This window comes from Canis lupus, chromosome 5, assembly GCF_011100685.1.
Source record: "Canis lupus familiaris isolate Mischka breed German Shepherd chromosome 5, alternate assembly UU_Cfam_GSD_1.0, whole genome shotgun sequence".
NCBI lineage: Eukaryota > Metazoa > Chordata > Mammalia > Carnivora > Canidae > Canis > Canis lupus.
In genome coordinates this window covers 1,065,343-1,086,971 of record NC_049226.1, presented here as the reverse complement: position 1 = coordinate 1,086,971, position 21,629 = coordinate 1,065,343, and the positions used below count along the sequence as shown (strand labels likewise).

The 21,629-nt window shown below is 37.2% G+C and overlaps 1 protein-coding gene across 2 annotated transcripts in view; it reads right to left on the bottom strand.

Annotated features, from left to right (window-relative positions):
- Positions 1 to 21,629, bottom strand: part of NCAPD3 (non-SMC condensin II complex subunit D3) — a 60,193-nt gene that overhangs the window by 22,111 nt on the left and 16,453 nt on the right. For both annotated transcript variants that reach the window (XR_005359016.1, XM_038535599.1), the window contains exons 12-20: positions 21,112 to 21,168; positions 20,756 to 20,845; positions 14,471 to 14,544; positions 13,808 to 13,942; positions 12,619 to 12,839; positions 6,670 to 6,861; positions 6,246 to 6,343; positions 6,036 to 6,151; positions 1,993 to 2,100 (exon numbers count right to left, since the gene is read on the bottom strand). Coding sequence is in view for 1 of the 2 variants with exons in the window: in XM_038535599.1 (XP_038391527.1) it covers positions 1,993 to 2,100; positions 6,036 to 6,151; positions 6,246 to 6,343; positions 6,670 to 6,861; positions 12,619 to 12,839; positions 13,808 to 13,942; positions 14,471 to 14,544; positions 20,756 to 20,845; positions 21,112 to 21,168 (1,091 nt within the window). In the remaining variant the exon portion in view is untranslated. The remainder of the gene's footprint in view (positions 1 to 1,992; positions 2,101 to 6,035; positions 6,152 to 6,245; positions 6,344 to 6,669; positions 6,862 to 12,618; positions 12,840 to 13,807; positions 13,943 to 14,470; positions 14,545 to 20,755; positions 20,846 to 21,111; positions 21,169 to 21,629) is intronic.

The following is a 21,629-nucleotide window of genomic DNA, read 5'->3' as shown; positions in this document are numbered from 1 at the left end:
TGATTCCACACAAATCTTAAGATTTGTTCCAAGTCTCTCAAGAAAGTCCATGGTATTTTGATAGGGATTGCATTAAATGTGTAAATGGCCCTGGCCCTGGGTAGCATTGACATTTTCACAATATTAATTCTTCCAATCCATAAGCATGGAATATTTTCCATTTCTTTGTGTCTTCCTCAATTTCTTTCAGAAGTGTTCTGTTTTTAGGGTATAGATCCTCAGAAAACGGTTTTAAATTTTAAAACTATCTCCAAGTTGGATTCCTGACCGGTTGGTTTACTCTTTAGACTCCTATCAAAAACTTGTAAGTTCTGTCTTCTTCACAGCTGCCATACTGTGTGTTTATTAAGAACACTAACTTGATAGTTAATAACACTGGTTTTTCTTTATCTCTAAAATGCAAGGGTGAGGCTAAATAGTAAAATGTAAAAGGCTTATTTTATTTTTTATTTTTTAAAGATTTACTTGCTTTTTAGAGAGAGAATGAGCATGTGTGCAAGTGGGGAGAGGTGGAAAACGTGAGGAGAAAGAGGATTTTAGGCAAGGTCCATGCCCAGTGCAGAGCTCATGACCTGAGCCAAAATCAAGAGTCGGACAACTTAACCGACTGAGCCACCCAGGCCCCCTATAAAACAAAGGCTTAGAGTGAGAAAGCAATAGCCATATGTATATTTTAAAAATCCTGAACACTGGGCAGCCTGCCTTTGGCCCAGGGCCTGATCCTGGAGACCCGGGATCAAGTCCCGCGTTGGGCTCCCTGCATGGAGCCTGCTTCTCCCTCTGCCTGTGTCTCTACCTCTCTCTCTCTCAATTAAAAAAAAAAAAAAAATCCTGAACATTTATGTTTTAGTGATTAGAGAAATATTGAAATTATATTTAAAGAAAAGTGAAGCAAACAACATTATACAGGACAAAACATCTCCATATATATTTTGACTGAAGGGAAGATTTTGGTGCCATATTTTAAAGCTGAAAAAAAAAATCTTAGAAAAACTCACTGGTCATAATAAGCATTTTTCTTTGAGCAGTAACTACTTAAATTAGAGGCATGAGACCCTCTAGAAACCCTGGGACAAGGCCATCCTACACCATCCTACACATCACAGCCCTTTGAAATGAAATGTCTAGATCTCTACTGGTAATATTTTTATTACTGAAGTGTGCATATTACTGTCTCAGCACAAATCGTCTCTTCTCACAACTCTAAATATGGTCCTCAGCCTCTAGGTACTAGTGTGAGGTGGCAAAGTAGAGAGTAGAGGAAAGGTGTTCTACTAATTTTCAAATAGATGAGGAAAATGGCCAATTCTGGCAAAATGATGGCCTCTACTGAAGGGCATCAAAAAGTAGCTTGTTATTTTCTTTACTGAGTGTCAGATGTTGGGAGTCAGAATTGCTACAGCATGTTTTGTTGAGGCTCAGCCACTCGAATTAGGAAAATGACTCCACATTTACTGGCCCACAGGAATCAACAGCACTGACAGTCTCTAAAGCAGGGTGCCATATACTACAGTATTGCCGCTTCAAGCTCATCTGGAGCTTTCAAATATTCACTGTATTACAGACAACACTTCAGAACTATTCAGCACTATTCCCTAGTTTACAATCTGATATTCAAACAGCTTAGCAGACACATTATAATTTAAAAATACATCAAACAACCCAAAAGAACAAAGAGCATACTCCCTTGATTAGTTTCTCACCCTATTATCTCATAAAACATACTGTTTTCCCTATTGGATCAGGTACCTTATAGACTCTAACTGAATGAGGCCTATCCCATCAAGTTTTTCCCCCAGAGAATAAGTACATGAGAGAGAAATGAAAAGGTCATCAACACAGAAATTAAAAAAAAAAAAAAAAAAGGTAAGTCCTAGGCTAGGAAAATTCTTTTCTTGCTAATAGTATTAAAAATGCACATGAGAAAGTCATCTTTAGGAAACCCCCAACGATGTAAAGGAAAACAATGTTTAAAAAAAAGTAATTACTTACAAACAGGTCTTCATCCATATTCCCGGGTCCACTTTGCTTCAGAACTATGTCAGAGAGGGACTGCACACAGGTGGAGAGGACATCCCCGCACACCTGCTTTAGTAATTCCTGTGGTAAATCAAAGGTAATCTCTGAAGGATCTATACATCTACTAGACTACCCACGAAGCAATTTTCTCAGAAGAAACTAAGGTTTCCAAAAGGCATAAGCCACAAGCCGTGAGAAGCCCTAGCCATTATGCTTTTGGATCTTTGCTCTTTTAGCAATCTGGCTAGAAAAACTAAGCAGAATTTACAAGCAGTATACACACACACACACACAATATCTTTCTTTCTCCCTGTACCCTTTTATTTTTTTTATTTTTTATTTTTTTAAAGATTTTATTTATTCATAGAGACAGAGAGAGAAGGGCTGAGACACAGGCAGAGGGAGAAGCAGGCTCCATACAGGAAGCCTGACGTGGGACTCGATCCCGGGTCCCCAGGATCACGCCCTGGGCTGCAGGCAGCACTAAACCGCTGCGCCACGGGGGCTGCCCCCTGTGCCCTTTTAGAACAAAAAGCAAGTATCTGAGAAGATGTAGTGCCCTGATAAGAGATCTGTAATAGTGCTGCTCCTTCATTAATAGAGAAAAACATCACAATTCTTCTAGCATATGTAGATGGCGAATTAACTACTAGAGCAAACAGCATATTTTAAAAAGACATAAAAAAAAATAAAATAAAAAAATAAAAAGACAAAAAGATATACAATAGGGCAGCGGGTGACTCAGTGGTTTAGTGCTGCCTTCAGCCCAGGGTATGATCCTGGAGTCCCAGTATTGAGTCCCATGTCGGGCTCCCTGCATGGAGCCTGCTTCTCCCTCTGCCTGTGTCTCAGCCCTTCTCTCTCTCTCTCTCGGTCTCTCATGAATAAATAAAAATCCTTAAAAAAAAAAAAAAGATATAGAATAAAAAAGGACAGTTGTTCTCATTTTGAAATGTATTCATTAAAAGCAAGTTTTCAGTGTCTCTTATTAGTTAAAATAACCTCAAGTGGTCACCATCTGTAGCACACAACACTTCCATGCCAGCCGAGGGAGCGCTGTCACATTCTACAACTTTTTGACTACATTTTCTCTAGAAGGCCAGACCAAAATACCCAGATTGAGCTAAATGGCTCCACCCCAAGTCTTCTGTGTTACCCTATGCACATTTCTATTTTAGGAGTGATTATTCTATTATTATTATTTTTTAAAGATTTTATTTACTTATTTTAGAGAGAGAAAGAAAGCAAGTGGGGGGAGGGGAGTAGGAGAGGGACAAGCAGACTCCATACTTAGTATAGAGGGCTCAATCTCAATCCTGAGATTGTGACCTGAGCTGAAATCAAAAGTTGGGACATTCAAACAACCGGGCCACCTGGGCACCCCAGGAATGATTACACTATGTTGAAATCACCTGTTTCCATGTGTGTCTGCCCTCTTATGCTGTGGGTCCCTTAAGAAGGGACTCTGTTTTAACCACCACCTCACCGCCCAGCAGCACTACCACAAAATGTTGCTCAACAATGCTCAATGTTTACTGCACTGTAGCAACTATCTCTATGATCCAAATGTTTTTTAGTATGACTTGGCTAAAATGTTTCAAAATGATGGTCTTTATTACTTTTTAAAGAATTATTGCACTTATTTTAATAGACTGCACAGCCTGGGCTGTGACGTGTCCAAGAGAACTTCTGAAATCCATACACTCGATCCTGGCAAGAATACAAAGGTTATTAACTTGTGTGTGACCTCAACCCTAGACCTAGGCTGGGTAGTTGGCCTAGAACTTTTGGAATCACAGAATCTGGGAGAGATCCATCACGGCCATCTAATCCTGGGATTCTCTCCACACAGGGACTCATGTCATAAGTTGTTCATCTTCTTCTGTGAACAACTCCAATGACTTAGGATGTATTTTGAGGCAAGTTCTTCCATTTTAGGCAGACCTCAGCACAGTTTTTCAGTTGGCCAAAATTTGTCTCCTTGCAGTTTCTGCTCATTGGTCCAAATCAGTTCTCTGTGATGCCAAATAAATCTAATTCTTCTTTCATCTTAAGGTCCTTCATATATTTGAACTTAGCTAGGCAGCCTAACCCACATAATTCTTCCCTTCACCAGCTAAACACCCAGGCCCTTCAGCTGCTCCTTATACAACCTCCTTTGCCATTGCCTCACCAAATTGCTCTCTCATTGATATATTCAATTTTATCAACATTTCTCTGAGGAGTTGCCACTCAAGTTAAATTAGAACATGCTAACTTAGATTTCACCTGTACAAAGAGGACAACCATCACCCCTCTTATCGTAGACACTACTTCTATCAATACAGTCCAAGATCTCGGCAGACTGTTTCCAGTGATAGCCACAAAACACTATTAACTGGTAAGAAGCCTATAGATAGCAATGATGCCCCCAAACCTACATCTCTTCATATATAATGCTTTGAACTAGCTAGGCTCTGATGATCTATTCTTTGGGCAATTTCTATTTCTCAGTAAAATACAGAACATTCACTTACACAGAAAAAAAAAAACAGAGAGAAGAATGCTTAGGGGAAAACAATAGGTCATATGAATTTAAAATATCCTAAGGTTCTGGAAAATCTCAGGGCCTCAGTCCATTGTCTACCACTAAGGGAACTGGTGTTGGCAAAGCTACAATCGTGGCCTTTTCTCTAACGTGGTAGTAATCTCTCTTCTAGTTCTCAATTTTTAAATGTGAGGATAACGGTCTTCCTCAGACTCTAACAATGCTATAAGTTACTGTGCTAATAAGTGTGGGCATTAGTGAGTAGCCAGTGGCTTAAGGCCCCAACATCCCCAGTATTATACATCACTCTTCCTCTAGCCAATGCTGGTGAAGAAAAAGATTGGGAAAGCAGTGAGAGGCTTTAGTTCCAGGCATAGCTCTGCCATTACTCAGCTGTGTGCCACAGAGGCATGCAGGATCATAGTTTCATAATTTGCCATAAATATTTCTCCCTGCTTTTTCCTACCTCATTCTTACCTTATGACCAGCTTTTTGTTTTGTTTTGACCTGTTTTCTGCTTTTCAAATATGCTCCCTACTTAGGTAATGTTCCTTATTTAAAGGTTTTTCTTGGATCAAGAGATAAACAGCTAGAGAAATCAAACAAAGCAAGTATCCCTTTTACCAGATGAGCCAAAAGGTACATGCCAGGAAAACACCAGACACCATTTATATGGAAAGAGCTGGGCATTTTTAGTTAGGTACATTTCAACCTGTTTTAAGTCCTAAGCAAAAAAAGTTATAATATCCTTTCTTATTATATCTGTTACTACAAATAGAAGATGTAACTTATCAAGGAAGGACTTTCTTTAAGGAACTTATATAAGAAAAGGAAGCTTAAGAATGTAGCTGAATAAAGCAAAAATATTTTTATTCTGGGAAACTTAAAAGATATTCCAGCAGTTACTTAATTTAACTTTTGACTTCTAGAATCATTATTAGTAACCCCAGTTAACTTTTCATTATGATTAGCATTTACTAGGAGTATATTTCATGATAAAAACATAATACATGGCAATAAAATAACTTATTAGAGAAACCGATAATGGATACCTTTTAGAAAGACAAAGTAACACTGTCTCACACAAAACCCTGGTTTGGATCTGTGTGTATGCTCTACAGGAAACATGAGCTATAGACTTTGGGGACAGGGTAGAGGAAGAGGTATTGGCGTAATATAGCCTTATACTAACAGAACAGGTGTTTTCCAGGAATATGACCTCTCAAATGATCAGAAATAATTTCCTAGGAGGCACTTGTACCAGGAACCATGGTAGTGACTTCCTGAGAGAACCCTGTGTCATTAGCAGCCAAGATTTTCTCAGGGAATGTCAACTGCTTGTCACATAAGTGTTTCCTTGCAGCATCAGCTTTGGGGACTACCTATTCCTATAGTTTCTCCACAAAAGAAGACGCCTCAAACTTCAAAACAGAGTAATATGTGTAGGTACAAATAGACAACAAACATATCCAGAGAGTCCGTAGTATACCTGTTCTTCCACAGGTGTCTCTGCAGATGCTCTACAGAGTCTTTGCAAAGTATCAACAGCTGCACTGATCAACTCTAGAGACCACTGGAATCCATTCAGCTTACACTTGATCACATCTAAAAGAAAGTCAAAACCCTCTAAATTTAACTGCTTAAAATATATATAAAGTGATAAGAAAAGCCTTTTCAAGATTCTCCAATAGACACTCACCAGTCACCTTGTCCCGGGTGCTCTTAGGAAGATGCTTTGCAATATGCCCAATAACACACAGAATATGTCCTAAGGTGTTTGAATTGGGATTCTGTTGACTAGGAAAAGGGCACAAAGAATATCAATATAGAGCCAAAATATACACTGATGCCAACAAAACTGTCTCTGGACTGTTAGTATTGGAAGAATGTAGGGTAGCAAATTTAGGAGTCAACTTCACTATAGCACTTAATTTACTGGCACAAAAGGTAAACTGAAAGCTTAAAATGGATTCTTATTTTTTCATGTTTGTTTTTATACCAGAATTTAAAGAAAAGATCTGTGTATATGAATAGCTGAATAGCTATGAAACAGCCTTAAGACACGAGCTTTGTTTCCAAGAACCTCTGGTGTCTATCAGCAGGTACATCATAAGCATACACACCTGCTGAGTTTGTCCCAGGACGCTATTATTTTGGTGTAGTCCAGCTTGGGTGATGAGCAAGCAATTTTGGAGAGCAGCATCCAAGCCGGTGCAGAATGTTCCGTGTCAGTGAAGGATATTACATGGTTTATAAAACTGGATGAGAATTTCTCCTTCTTGGACCAGATATGAAAAGCCTTATTTAAATAGCGGCTGAAAAAAAGATGGGAAAGCAGAACTGTAATTGTAAATACACAACACTGTTCAAAACAGCCCTCAGTGAAAGGTTATCAACTGCTGCTCCAGGATTCCTCTGGCACATCAAACATCTATGCAGAAGTTCCTGGCTAGTGATATATTTGATACCAAATTAGATATCTTCAAAGTTTTTATTATTATACAGAATAAGATACACTTATTTCTCTCCTTATAAAATATATTTTTAAAGCAAAGACTAAAATTTCATAATTCGAGACCCTCCTTATCCTCATTCCCTCCAAAATTGCTTACAAACACAAGGGATGGGTTACCAATAACAAATATATCAAGAGTTTACAGGGTTTTACGGACAAAAAGTGTAGACATGGCTATTTTTTCAATGGAAGAACTGGAGAGAAATGACATTCTAGCATTTAAATATGGTGATATTAAACAAGCTAAACTTTGCCATAACCCACAAATACCACTCAGAGATACATATTTCAAACCCTTTAAAAATAAAACAAAAAATGCTTCTGGTGTAATAAAGTGTTGGTGTTATGTCATTGTTTTAAACTATTTGACTTCTTCCCATAGCACTGAATGAGATCACATGACTAAAGAGAAAAATGCAGTATCACTTATCTAAGCTTCTTCCTCCAATTAATTTTTCCTTAACTGCTAGGAACACACACATACACTCACACAGTCACACACCAAGACTTTCTCATTAAGTGAAAATAAAAGGAATTCTCAAAGCTTGCAGAAAGCAACTATAACACATCTACATACAATAAGCATATCCATATAAGTTAATGATTTTAATATATTAGCTATTGATTAAAAATCTATAAATATCAGGAGTTTTAATGTAGGTAACTCATAATTCATACCTGATTATGGTCCAAAACCAACATACAAGCAATCAGCAAATATTTTAAAATTTATTAAGAAGAATCACACAAAACATTAAGTAATGTTTACTATAAGAAATAAACAGAATGGGGAAAAAAAAAATCCTCTGAATTCCCAGTTTTGAAACCTCAAATTTGGCTCTTCTGACAACCTACACTCCTCCAGATCAGCTGAACAGTTCCCAAAAAGCCTCCCTCAATTACCTTACCCCTCAACTAGCCCAACTGTTGTTAATCACAAGCCAATCCTAGTAAGTCAGAATTATTTTCCAGACACTAACCTGGTTCTTTTGTACAGCACCACTGACCTCTATCCTAGAATCAAGACTAATGGACTACGTTCAGTCCCCATTTTCCATGACCTTGGCCAGACATTACCGATCACTCTCTCTGCCCTCATACTCTGTCTACTTGTTGATCTTTTCTTTTCCCTTCACGAATTCCTTTTCTTCAAATCACTCTAATGGCTGATTTTGAAAAGTTCTACTCTTAGTCCTCTTGTCTATAAACTGAACCCTCAGCGATCTCGTTCATTACCAAAAGTTCTCCACTCAGACATGACAAAGCACTTCAAGTACACATTTTTTTTTTAATTTAAATTCAAGTTAGTTAATATATAGTGTAGCATTGCCTTCAGGAGTAAAATCTAGTGACTCATCACTCACATATAATATTCAATGCTCATCCCAACAAGTGGCCTTCCTTTATTTTTTTTAAATTTTTATTTATTATTTATGATAGTCACACAGAGAGAGAGAGAGAGGCAGAGACACAGGCAGAGGGAGAAGCAGGCTCCATGCACCGGGAGCCCGACATGGGATTCGATCCCGGGTCCCCAGGATCGTGCTCTGGGCCAAAGGCAGGCGCCAAACCACTGCGCCACCCAGTGATCCCACAAGTGGCCTTCCTAATGCTCATCACGTCATCCACCTACCACCCTTAACAATCTTCCATTTGTTCTCTTTAAGAGTCTCTGATGGTTCGCCTCCCTGTTTTAGTCTTATTTTTCCTTCTCTTCCCCTATGTTCATGTTGTTTCTTAAATTCCACGAGTGGAATCATATATTTGTGTTTCTCTGACTTATTTTGCCTACCATAATACCTTCTAGTTTCAACCACATCATTGCAAATGGCAAGATTTCATGCTTTTTGATCAAGAAGTAATATTTGTGTGTGTGTGTGTGTGTAGACCATATTTTTTTTTAAGGGTTTTCTTTATGTATTAGAGAGAGAGCACAAGCAGGGGGAGCAGCGGGCAGAGGGAGAAGGAGAAGCAGGCTCCCCACTAAGCAGAGAACCTGATGCAGGGCTTGATCCCAGGACCCCAGGATCATGACCTAAGCCAAAGGCAGGTAAGTGAGCCACCCAGGTGCCCTGACCACATCTTATTTTATCCATTCATCAGCTGATGACATTTGGGTTCTTTCCATAATTTGGCTATTGTTGATAATGCTATAAACATTGGAGTGCATATGCCCCTTCAAATCAGTATTTTTGTATCCTCTTCCATAGGGTAGCTTTATTTTCAACTTTCTGAGGAACCTCCACACTATTTTCCAGAGGGGGTGGTCCAGTTTGCATTCCTTTCTCCACATTCTCGCCAACATCTGTTGTTTCCTGAGTTGTTAATTTTAGCTATTCTGACAGGTGTGAAGTGGTATCTCACTGTGGTTTTGATTTGTATTTCCCTGTTACTGAGAGATGTTGAGCACCTTTTAATATGTCTGTTAGCCATCTTGATGTCTTCTTTGGAAAAATGTCTTTATGTCTCCCTCCCATTTCTTAACTGGGTTATTTGTTCTTGGCTGTTGAGTTTGATAAGTTGTTTACAGATTTTGGATACTAACCCTTTTACATGGTATGTCATTTACAAATATCTTCTCCCATTCCATAGACTGGCTTTTAGTTTTGTTGATTGTTTCCTTTGCTGTGCAGACATTTTTTTTTTTTTTTTTTTTGCTGTGCAGACATTTAAATTGGGCTTCCATCTCCTGCCCTTCCTGTTCAGAAACCTGCCTTGCCTTTGCTTGCCATACCTAAGTCAATGGAAATCCCACTGACTAGTTATTTTGGATAGAATCATCGAAGCTTCAGGCCTCTTAAGCCTTTGCATTGCTATTTTGTCTGGAAACTCTCACTAGTATGGTTGCCTGGTTAATTTCTACTTATTCCACCTCTGGGAATAATTCAGCTCTTGCCACCATCAACAGGAAGGCAATTCAAGCTAAAAGTTAAAAAGTTAAAAAAAAAAAAAAATCACCAAACCGCTCTATGCTGTCCCTCTTAGCTCCTAAAACTCACTTTCTACTAAAATTGTGAGTTTTATTTTGTCTCTTTCCACTAGACTGTGAGCTTGAGTAGAGGAAGTGCACCGAGTCCTTTCAACCCTCAAATCAAACCTTCACCAATTCTATACTTCCACTTATTACATCTTTAAACATACTTAATTTCTTCATGTCTACTGCCTTCTCCTTGATGCTGGCCCTCATCATCTTTAACTTAAATCATTTGAGTGGTGGCCTGTTTTCTTAGATTCCTGTTATCTCCTGGTCACCAAGCACAAGTCCCTTTGCTACACGTCTTGTGAAACTCAAAGTGAAGCTGAGAGGCTAACAGGGGGAGCCCTCACGCCTACCACCACTCATCAACTGCAGACCCACCAGGAAGGGGGCAGGTGTACTCTATTTCCAAGAGGAACAAGCGGACTTGACCACTCCAGCAAGAGGAAGGATTCCTCTTAGCCTGGGGACAGCCCAGCCAATGGAGAGTCTGTCACAACTCAGACATTGAGAAATCATCATCACCCTGAACTCTTTCTTTCAATGGGCTTTCCTTCAAACTAGCCCCTCCCAACGACATCCTTTTCTCTAAAAACTAACAGTTCTTCTCCTTTGATCTCCAGACTTGCCTGTGGTTTTTCACAGCTATGCCATTCCTGTATAAACCCATTTTGCTGATAAAATAACTGGATGTTTTATTTTCAAGATTAATACTCTTAAAATATAAGATCCTTTATTACCTGTCCACTTTAAATTCATCAGCAGTCTCCCCCTCCCACTCTGTTTTCAATCTGAAGTCAAACTCCTTGGTATGCAATGTTACAACTCTGCAGTATGTGTAGGCCCTTCTTAACATCTCGTTTCACTTTATGTACAGTCCAAGGAGCACCGTTTCCCCGCCCACAGTGAATCCCTATGGGTCCTGAATGAGACATACTGCTTATGCTTCCATGGCTTTGCACTGGCTTTTTATCTCCCATGGACATGCTCCTTTATGTCCTTATTAACCTTCAAGATTCAAATTCAAAAGTCATCTGATCGGTGAAGTCTCTCTTCTTGATGTTCTACTTTGTTTATTAAAGAATATACCACAAGATTTTGTTTACAAATGTTTATAGAACTCTATTCCACCAGACCTTACTTTTCTTAATGATCCTTTTTGAAAAACTGATTCCCAAGCTCAGTGGTTCTCACAGTTTTTCATCTCTGGGCACTTTTGAACAAAAAAAATTATGCAACATCTTGAAGACCTTTGGTTTATGTGGACTATATATATCCTGCTGTGCAGAAATTAAAACTGAAAAGTTTAAAAATATTTATTAATCTAAAAATAACAATAAGCCATTTATGCTAACATAAATGCACTGTTTTACAAAAGAATCTCAAAACAAAATAAACTTGGTGAAAAGAGTATCATTACTTTTTACTTCTGTAAATTTCTTTATGGTCTGACTTAAACAGAAGTCAGGTAGATTATTATAACTGCTTCTGTATTCAATTTGCTTCAATATCATATGGTTATGGAAACTCTATACTCTGTGAAAGGATAAAAGTGAAAAATGGTATATAGCATCTTAATGTTATGATCAAAACAGTCTGAGCTCATGAATCCATCGCACTTGAGCATGCTGCCATAGCTCATTTTCTACAACAGCTATTCCAAAACATTTTTACACTTAAACCCTAATTCTATATTTCCTAACTTTGGGCAAATACATATTTTTTTCTTGTGGCAAAATTTACATAACAAAATTCACCATTTTAATGATTTTTAGGTGTACAGTTCAGTGAGAGCACACTGTTGTGCAATCATCCATCTCCAGAACTTCATCATCACTCTACAGTGAAACTTTATACCCATTTAACAGTAAGTTCTCATTGTCTTCTCCACAAGCTCTGGTAAGTACCATTTTACAGGTGATTTGCCCAGGCCCCAGAACAGTATTTTACAATACAAAATCTAGTATGTTTCTAGTGTATGAGAATTCCTCCATAATACATGTAAACAAATAGGGAAGTGTTTCTTACATGATGAGAAAAAATAAATCAGCCAAGGTAATGTAAACGTTTACAAGCTAATTGTAAGATTATGCAGTATAGATGAAAATTTATCAGTACAACAGGTGCTAACCCCTCACCATAGTGTTCACTGTGCAGTGTATGCTCAGTAAATGCTATCAAATGGGAAAAAATACTGCACTGGCATTAATTCAACCAATCTGATAAGGATTAGGAAAAGGTTAATTTGGAAGAACTAGGAAGCCACCTTTCATAAAAACTAATATGTGGAAAGTTACTAGTAATAAATCATGCCCATCAGTGCTTTCTACTACATTAGACATTAATTTAGGCACTCAGAGAAAAGCAAAGGAGGTGATCAAAGCTTCACAAAAAACTCTCACCTCAAAAATGCTGAGAGATTTGAATTGGGTCAAAAAAAAAAAAAAGACTAAAAACAGAAAATTGATATATGTTAAGTATTTTAGAAAGCTAATTTTCTATGAGCAATACAGAAATTTTATTAATTAAAAAAACCTTTATGGTTTTCTATATGGAAAAGAAATCACACAATTAACATACCTCAGTTCCTGGTTTTCTGTACTAAGGAGAGTAAGAAGTGCCCAAGCCAGCACCTGGCTATTGTCTCCAGTATGGAATTTATTGTAATGCTTAATGTTCTGTAACAGGAGCTGGTCAAGACATTCCAGAGCTTTTTCCTGCACCGTGCTTTCACAGTCCATCACAGCTGGGATGATCCCTGTCAGCCAGGCTTTCTGTATCTGGACACATCTAGGTTGGGCCTTAGAAAATAAACATCATGAAGTCATTAAAAAGTCATAAGGAAGTCTAAACCTATCTAAATACAAATCAGTGAGGCTGTGAACAATATTTTGAGATACGCTAACAATAGTCACACACACAAGTACAAATAAACCAAAGTGAAAAAAAAAAGCAACATTTGAAATACATGTTAAAACAAAGTTCAGTTTCCAGTTACTATTTATTAGTGCATACTGAAATTTTAAACTTAGGAAGTCATATTATTAAGTAAATCAGGGATCCCTGGGTGGCAGAGCGGTTTAGCGCCTGCCTTTGGCCCAGGGTGCGATCCTGGAGACCCGGGATCGAATCCCACATCAGGCTCCCGGTGCATGGAGCATGCTTCTCCCTCTGCCTATGTCTCTGCCTCTCTCTCTCTCTCTCTCTCTCTCTATCATAAATAAATTTAAAAAAAAATTTATTAAGTAAATCAGCACTTTTTTGTAATTCAAGATCAAGTATTTATTCCAAGGAGCAATTAGAATAGATATTGTCAGAGGAAGTCAAAGTATGCATTGCTTATTGCTTTCTATGATGAAATGAAGAAATAAACATGCTTTAAAAATTCTTCAAAAGCTAAATATTTGGCAGGAGTAAATTACATATGGGATCGGTGGACCTGTTCTTTTGGCAGTATCATTTAATAGGTCTTAATATGCAAAACTTAATCTAGGCCTCTGGCCTGACTAAATTCATTTTAAAATTCTTATTTCTATGTGAGATTTAAACTAAAGTCAAGAAAAGGCTAATCACTAGCATTCTCTAGCACTAGTTCATAATTATATGAGACATAATCTTTCATATGTAATTGAAAGATAGATACCTCTTGTCTTACACTGTATTGCCCTACAGTACACCTGGTAGAATTTCCAGTAGTCAAATAAATATTCAGTGATAGGTAATTATATATGCTTAATTATTTTTGATGTAAAAAAGCACTGTCTCTCACCATAAGAAGTTCAGTAAGAGACTGTAAGGCCTGCTTTCGTACAGATACTGCAGGGTCTCGGCTCTGGTCCTGAAGAAGTGATAGCTCTTCTTTCATCCCTGAGATGTTGCAGTGTTTCAAAATACTCAGTAATACCTAGAAGGTGCATGTAACATGAATTGATGACTTTTTCAAAAACAATAAGACACACCGTAGACAAAAATAAGACTTAATAAGTCTATGGTTCTTAACATTTTTTAGGTCATGGATCCATCCCTCCACCTGGAAACATACATCTCACCTTTTCAGAATCTGATGAAAGCTAAGTCCTCTCTCTGGAGAAAAATCTAATATACGTTTTACATAAACAAGTATTTACAATTTCAGGGGTTACGTGCACCCTATCAAAATCCATCCATGCTCCCCAGTTTAAGAATTCCTAATCTAAAAAAAGAAATTAACGATAAAAATATGTGTGACTCTTAAGAAATCAACAACCCAGCAAGAAACTGAGACAAACCTTTAGTTCATCTCTGTAATTTATATATACAACAGGATTAAAGTGAACAAATGTAAAGTGAAAAACAAGTTCAATAATGACTATGGTTGGGGTTTTTACAAAATATTTCCAAGTTTTTAGTGCAAAACAGAGCACATTTGAGGATTATTTAGAAGAACTCACACCTGCAGTGCAGACTTCCTGACATTGGTCTTCTCATCCCTGATTCTCTTTTTCAGCATTGCCATGATACATCTCACTGTTGAGGAAATGCCAAAGAATCATTATGGTCTGAGAAAAAACTGTATTTACAGTATCTAACATCTCACCACACAGTACTGAGAAAATACTCTAAAATATTGGCTAATCAGTTTGTTTTAAATCTGGAGAAATCTGAGTATGAAATAATGTAGAAAAAGAAGAAAAGTCAAATAATTAGCTAGTCAAAATAATGCAAAGGGCAGAAGAGTATAATTTTAAGAGGGCATAAATTCTGGAATATTAAAAGTTCAGTTTTTAACCCTGGCTCCTATGTCTAAAATTCCAAATAATTTAGTTTTTCCATTTTGTTTAGCTACAAAAAAGTAGTATCTAAATCATAATTTTTTTAAAGACTAAAAATATATAACAGCAGCTTTAAAACTTTTTGATCACATGCCCCTTTACACTATTAAAACTCACTGAGGACTCCAAAGAGCTTTTCTGGTAAAAATCTCCAGTGAAAATATTTAATAATTCATTTTAAAATAGGAAGATGTGGGGATCCCTGGGTGGCGCAGCGGTTTGGCGCCTGCCTTTGGCCCAGGGGCACGATCCTGGAGACCCGGGATCGAATCCCACGTCGGGCTCCCAGTGCATGGAGCCTGCTTCTCCCTCTGCCTGTGTCTCTGCCTCTCTCTCTCTCAATCTGTGTGACTATCATAAATAAATAAAAATTTATAAAAAAAAATAATAATAAAATAAAATAAAATAAAATAAAATAAATAAAATAAAATAAAATAAATAAATAAAATAAAATAAAATAAAATAGGAAGATGTTGGGCAGCCTGGATGGCTCAGCGATTCAGCGCTGCCTTCAACCCAGGGAGTGATCCTGGAGACTCGGGATCGAGTCCCACGTTGGGCTCCCTGCAGGGAGCCTGCTTCTCCCTCTGCCTGTGTCTCTGCCTCTCTCATGAGTAAAATCTTTAAAAATAAAATAGGAAGATGTATCACTATAAATGGTACAATTTTAAGTGAAAATGAACTATGTCCCTCCTGCTAAAATTTAGTGACAAGAATGGCACTGCTTTACATCTTTGCAAACTCTATGTCTGATAAAAAATAGCAGATTCTCATCTTTGCTTCATATCAGAATGGTTTAGAGTGAAGTCTTGGTATTATTATGTAAACAATATTAACTTCAAGAACCTACTGAAGGAGGCTAAGGGATCCTAAACTACACCAAGAGCTGCTGATGTATAAGGAAATACACTAAGAAATGAAATAGGATGGAAAATAGAAAAGTCAATGAAATAAAAAATAAGCTTCCTGAAAAAGATAAAATTAACCAACTTTTAGCTACAAAAAAAGAAAGAAGATTCAAATTCTTAAAATCAGGAGGGAAACATTACTATTGCCATTACAGAAATAAAAAGGATGTGCAAAGAAATACTATGAACGATTTTATGTTACATTAAGTAATCCGGATGAAATAGACAAATTTCTACAAAAACAAAAACTGGAAACTGACTCAAGAAGAAACAGTCTGAATATACCTATAAAGTAATCAAACCCCCCCCCCCCCCCAACGAACAACCTTCAAAACAAAATACAATGAAATAGAACAAAATACCTTCCCACATATGCACAAAAGCCCAGGCTCAGAGGGCTTTACTGGAGAATTCCATGAAATGTTATAACAAAAATGGACACCAAGTCTTCATAAACTCTTTTAAATAATGGAAGAAAACACTTCCCATCTCATTCTATTAAGCCAGTATTACCCAAAGAACGAAACCAGGTAAAAACATCTCAAGAAAACAAAAGAGCAAAATCCCATGAATACATAAATAAAATTTTCAACAAAATATCAGCAAATCGTATCTAGCAAAACACAAAAAGGATTATATATCATGCCTGGGACTTATCCCAGGAGTCAAATGTAATCAAACAATCTAAGTAATACAGCATAGCAATATAATAAAGGACAAAGACCATATAATTGTCTCTACAGATGAGGAAAATGCATTTGCAAAATCCAATACCCTTTCCTAATAAAAACACTCAAAAAACTCATAAGAGAAGGAAACTTAGTCACACTGATAAAAGTCATCCTGAAAAAACCTACAGGTAACATCATACTCAATGGTGAAAGGCCGAAAAGTAAGTACAGAAGAAAGACAAGGATGTCTGCTCTCCCTACGTCTTTTCAACACTGTACCAGAGGTCCTTGCCAGGGAAAGTAGGTAAGAAAAGGACGGAAAAGAAAGAAAACTCTTTCTGTTCACAGATGGCATGAGCCTACATATAGAAAAGGAGTCCATATACAAACTATTAGAACTAGTAACAAATTTAGCAAGGTTGCAGGATACAAGATCAAACCATCAAACATCAGTTATAAAAACCAGCAATGAGGGATGCCTGGGTGGCTCTGTGATTGGGTGCCTGCCTTTGGCCCAGGGCATGATCCTGGAGACCCAGGATGGAGTGTTGAGTCCCACATCAGGCTCCCTGAAGGGGGCCTGCTTCTCTCTCTGCCTGTGTCTCTGCGCGCCTCTCTCTCTCTCTCTGTGTCTCTCATGAATAAGTAAATAAAATCTTTAAAAAAAGAAAACTAGCAATGAACAATTAGAAAATGAAACTAAGAAACTAATGGATTATTCATGGAAGAATAATCGACACAGAATTAATCTAGAAGAACAAGAGCAAGGATGCAGAAGCTATACTTCCTGATTTCAAAATTACTGTAAAGTACTAGTAATTAACACAGTGTGGTTACTGTCGTAAAGAGAGATGACAGAATGTCAGGGTAATAGAACTGAAAGTACAGAAATAAGCCCATGTCTATGGTTTGATGAGGGTGCCAAGAGCATTTAAAGGAGAAAAGTCTTTTAAGCATAAAGTGCTGTGTCAAACTGGATATTCACTTGCAAAAGTTGGACCCCTACATCACACCTATGCAAAAATTAGCTAAAAATTGATCTAAGACCAAATCATAAGAGCTAAAATTACAAAACTCTGGGAAGAAAACATCAAAGTAAATCTTTGTGAAAAATTAGGCAGTGGTTTCTTAGTTATGACCCCAAAAGCACAAGTAAAAAAAGAAAAAGTGGACAGCTAGACTTTATCAAGGCTAAAATGTTTTATGCCTCAAAGAACACCAACAAGGGATCCCTGGGTGGCGCAGCGGTTTGGCGCCTGCCTTTGGCCCAGGGCGCGATCCTGGAGACCCGGGATCGAATCCCACGTCGGGCTCCCGGTGCATGGAGCCTGCTTCTCCCTCTGCCTGTGTCTCTGCCTCTCTCTCTCTCTCTCTGTGTGTGACTATCATAAATAAATAAATTAATTAAAAAAAAAAAAAAAAGAGAACACCAATAAGAAAGTGAAAAATTAACCCATGATAATACAGGTATTTGCAAATCCTGTATCTGATGAGGAATTTGGATCCAGAATAAAGAGCTCTTTCAACTCAAAAATAAAGACAAATAACCCATCTTAAAAAATGGGCAAAGAACTTGAAAAGATCTTTCTTCAAAAAAGAAATATAAATGGCCAATAAACACAAGAAAATTTGCTTAACATCATTAGCCATTAGGGAAATATAAATCAAAACCAGTGAGATAGATACCACTTCACATCCACTAGGATGGTTACAATAAAAAGAACAGACATGACAAATCTTGGTAAGGATGTGGAGAAATAAAAATTGTAACACATGCTAGTGGGACTGAAAAATGGTATGGCCAACTCTGCAAAAAGTTTGGCAGCTCCTGAAAATGTTAAACATGGAGTTACCACATAACCCAGCAGTTCCACTCCTAGGTATATACCCAAAAGGCATGAATATGTTTACAAATAAAACTTGCACAAGAACATTCGTAGCAGCATCAATAGCCAAAAGACAGAAATAACGCACAAGTCCATAAACTGATGAATGAACAATGGACTGTAGTATTATCCACACAACAGACTATTATGTAGCTGTAAAAATGAAATATTGATATGCTACAATGTGGATGAACCTTAAAAATGTTATGCTAAGTGAAGACAGACATCCACATAAAGAACACATGTCACATGCTTCCATTTATGTGGAATGTCCAGAATAGGCAAATCTGTAGACAGAAAGTAGATTAGTTAGTGGTTGCTGGAGGTTGGGGGAAGGGAATGGGGAGGAAGGAACTGCTAACGAGAATAAAGTTTCTTTTCTGGCAAATGAAATATTCTAAAAATTGATTAATTTGTAAATATACAAATATACTAAAAACCACTAAATCAAACACTTTAAACGGTGAACTTTATGGCATGTGAATTACATTTCAAAGAGAAAAAAAAACCTGCCTCCTCCAAGAAGGCACTTAGCACTTACTAAGACTAGATTCAACACAAGCATTCAACATTTTTGCAGAACAAATTTTTTGTAATATTTTAGGGTATCAGTTTACATAGAGTTACTGCTCTGAATTTAATTGGAGTAGCACATACTAATACCTAGCCATATCAAATCTAATTCCATGCTGATCTTTCAGGCTGAAATAAGAAGTAATTATCTTCATGGCACTTAACATATACCTTAACACTTAATTCACATTATTTTATATATATAAACATACATAGGTAAAATTTGTAAACGCACATATTTATTACTCCCACTTATTATTAATTTACTACTCCTCAACAGATGGAACTATGTTTTTTACTAAATCTGTATCTATGATGCCTAGGACAGATTAGAAGGGATCAGAGAAATGTTAATGGAATAATAATTATTAATCTAATTATATAATTATATTTCTGCACAAATATTTTCACTAAAATCTTGAAAAATCACTTTGTCTAAATATTATTTCCCCAGACTCTGACAATGGCCCTCTGTGAAAGGAAAGGTGTTAGATCCAGAAAGTTACAAATTAGGGTGCTTGGTTGGTTTCCCTGTCTTAGTTGAGCAAGTATTTAGTATAAGAATGGTATAAGAACTCAGACCACCTCTCATTTCTAAATAGAATGTTCCCCACTATTTCATGCTATGGCATTTTACAGGTGAAAAAGGATCCTGGAGAAGTAAAGTGACTTTTTCAAGATCACACAGCTAAACAGACACATATCTGGGAGTAGACTCCAGGTCTACCTATTTACCAGTCCAGATTTGTTTTTCTCCCTCCTGAATCACATTAGCACTTAAATCATTGCATTACTCTGGGGTCATAAGTCAATGAAAGAGATCATGCGTTACTTGTATTCAGAATCCTGTGCTGGAGGTCATAGGAGAGAGGAACCCACAACCATTCTATACAGTACGTATGGTTCACACTATTGATGAAGATAATCTAAATTCTGAATTGGCTTTTTCAATGTGAGCTTAAATTCACAGTTCCCTTTTACTTATTGAAAGTGAATTCTGGGGGGCACCTGGATGGCTCAGTGGTTGAGCATCTCGCCTTTGGCTCAGGTCATGATCCCAGGGTCCCAGGATCGAGTCCTACATCAAGCTCCCCAGGGAGCCTGCTTCTCCCTCTGCCTATGTCTCTGCCTCTCTCTGTGTGTCTCTCATGAATACATAAAATCTTAAAAAAAAAAAAAAGTGAATTCTGGGGTGCCTTAATCAGAGTCAAAATGACATGGTGAAAAAAGTAATGAGAAATTAAAAGTAGGGACAAGGGCAGCCCGGGTGGCTCAGCAGTTTAGTGCCACCTTCAGCCCGGGGCCTGATCCTGGAGACCCAGGATCAAGTCCCACGTCAGGCTCCCTGCATGGAGCCTGCTTCTCCCTCTGCCTGTGTCTCTGCCTCTCTCTGTGTCTCTCATGAATAAATAAATAATTCTTAAAAAAAAAAATAAAAGCAGGGACAAGATTGGGTACATCTTCATCTCTTCTTCTTCTTCTTTTTTTTTTTTGATTACTTTTCTCCAAACACAAATTTAACATATGCTGCACTTTCTCTAGTAGCTGGTCCCTCTTTGGTCAGCAATCCCTAGAGTTCACAACAATTGCCTTTAATAAAAAGAATAAAACATCTGCTAATATTTAGAAATACTGAGGTTCAGTACATGATAAGTAGAATGTAGCTTGTTCTTTACCTTAAGATGAAACAGAGTATAGTGCAAGGACATTAATTAAAGATATAATAAAATAGAATTATTCCGCTTTTAAGACAGGAAGATATTCCAATTAAGGGTGAATCAAAAAAATCCAAGGTTTTTCGAGTCTACTTACAGTTGTCTGAAATCCAATAGTTATTACTCATCTGATAGTGATAGAATCCGACATACCCTCAGATCCATCTGTTTCACCACTGCTGTCTGTATTGATCATCCCTGAGCCTTCAGAAGGGTTAAGTGTTTGCCTCTGATAGGAAAAAGCTTAAAAATAATACATAAAAAGAAGTTCAATCATTAAAAAATTATTATATCCCTTAGTAATATAAACATGGAAATATTACATTTAAATTACTACATCAGTATTGAAATCAATTTCAGTTTCCTTGATGATGAAAAGTTCAGTATTAAAAAGTAAATATGAAAATAGAAAAAACAAAACAAAATAGAAAAAACATGTCAAATACCCAGCAAGTCCTTTAAATAAAAAAGACAATTATTCAATATTAGAAAATATATTCACCCATTACCTGATGAACTTCTCAGTAAGGTACCAGAGTGGCTTTCTACTCTTGAAATTGCAGAACCTAAAAATAGGCAGATTGATAAGAGGGGAAAATGTCATAATATCATAAGCCCCAAGTCAAGAGTAACCAAAATCAAGATAATTAGGCCTAAAGACAAGACAGATTCTAAACTGCTGACAGTAATATTCTCCTTGGTATGCATTTGAAATGGACAGAGATGAGGCCCAAGATAGCCAATTCTCAAAAATGCAAAGTAGTAGTATAGGCAGCCAAAGTCTCACCTCTAAAACATGAGTATCTAAAATACTCTAAAAGGCATTTCAAAGTTACCAGGCTGGTCTATAGGCATACCTTGTTTTATCACACTTTGCTTTATTGTTCTTTAGAAATACTACAGTTTTAACAAACTGAGAGTTTGTAACTCCATCAAGCTAGTCTATGTGTGCCATTTTCCTACAGTATTTGCTCACTTTGCGTCTGCTGCATTTTGGTAATTCTCACAATATTTCAAACTTTTTTGT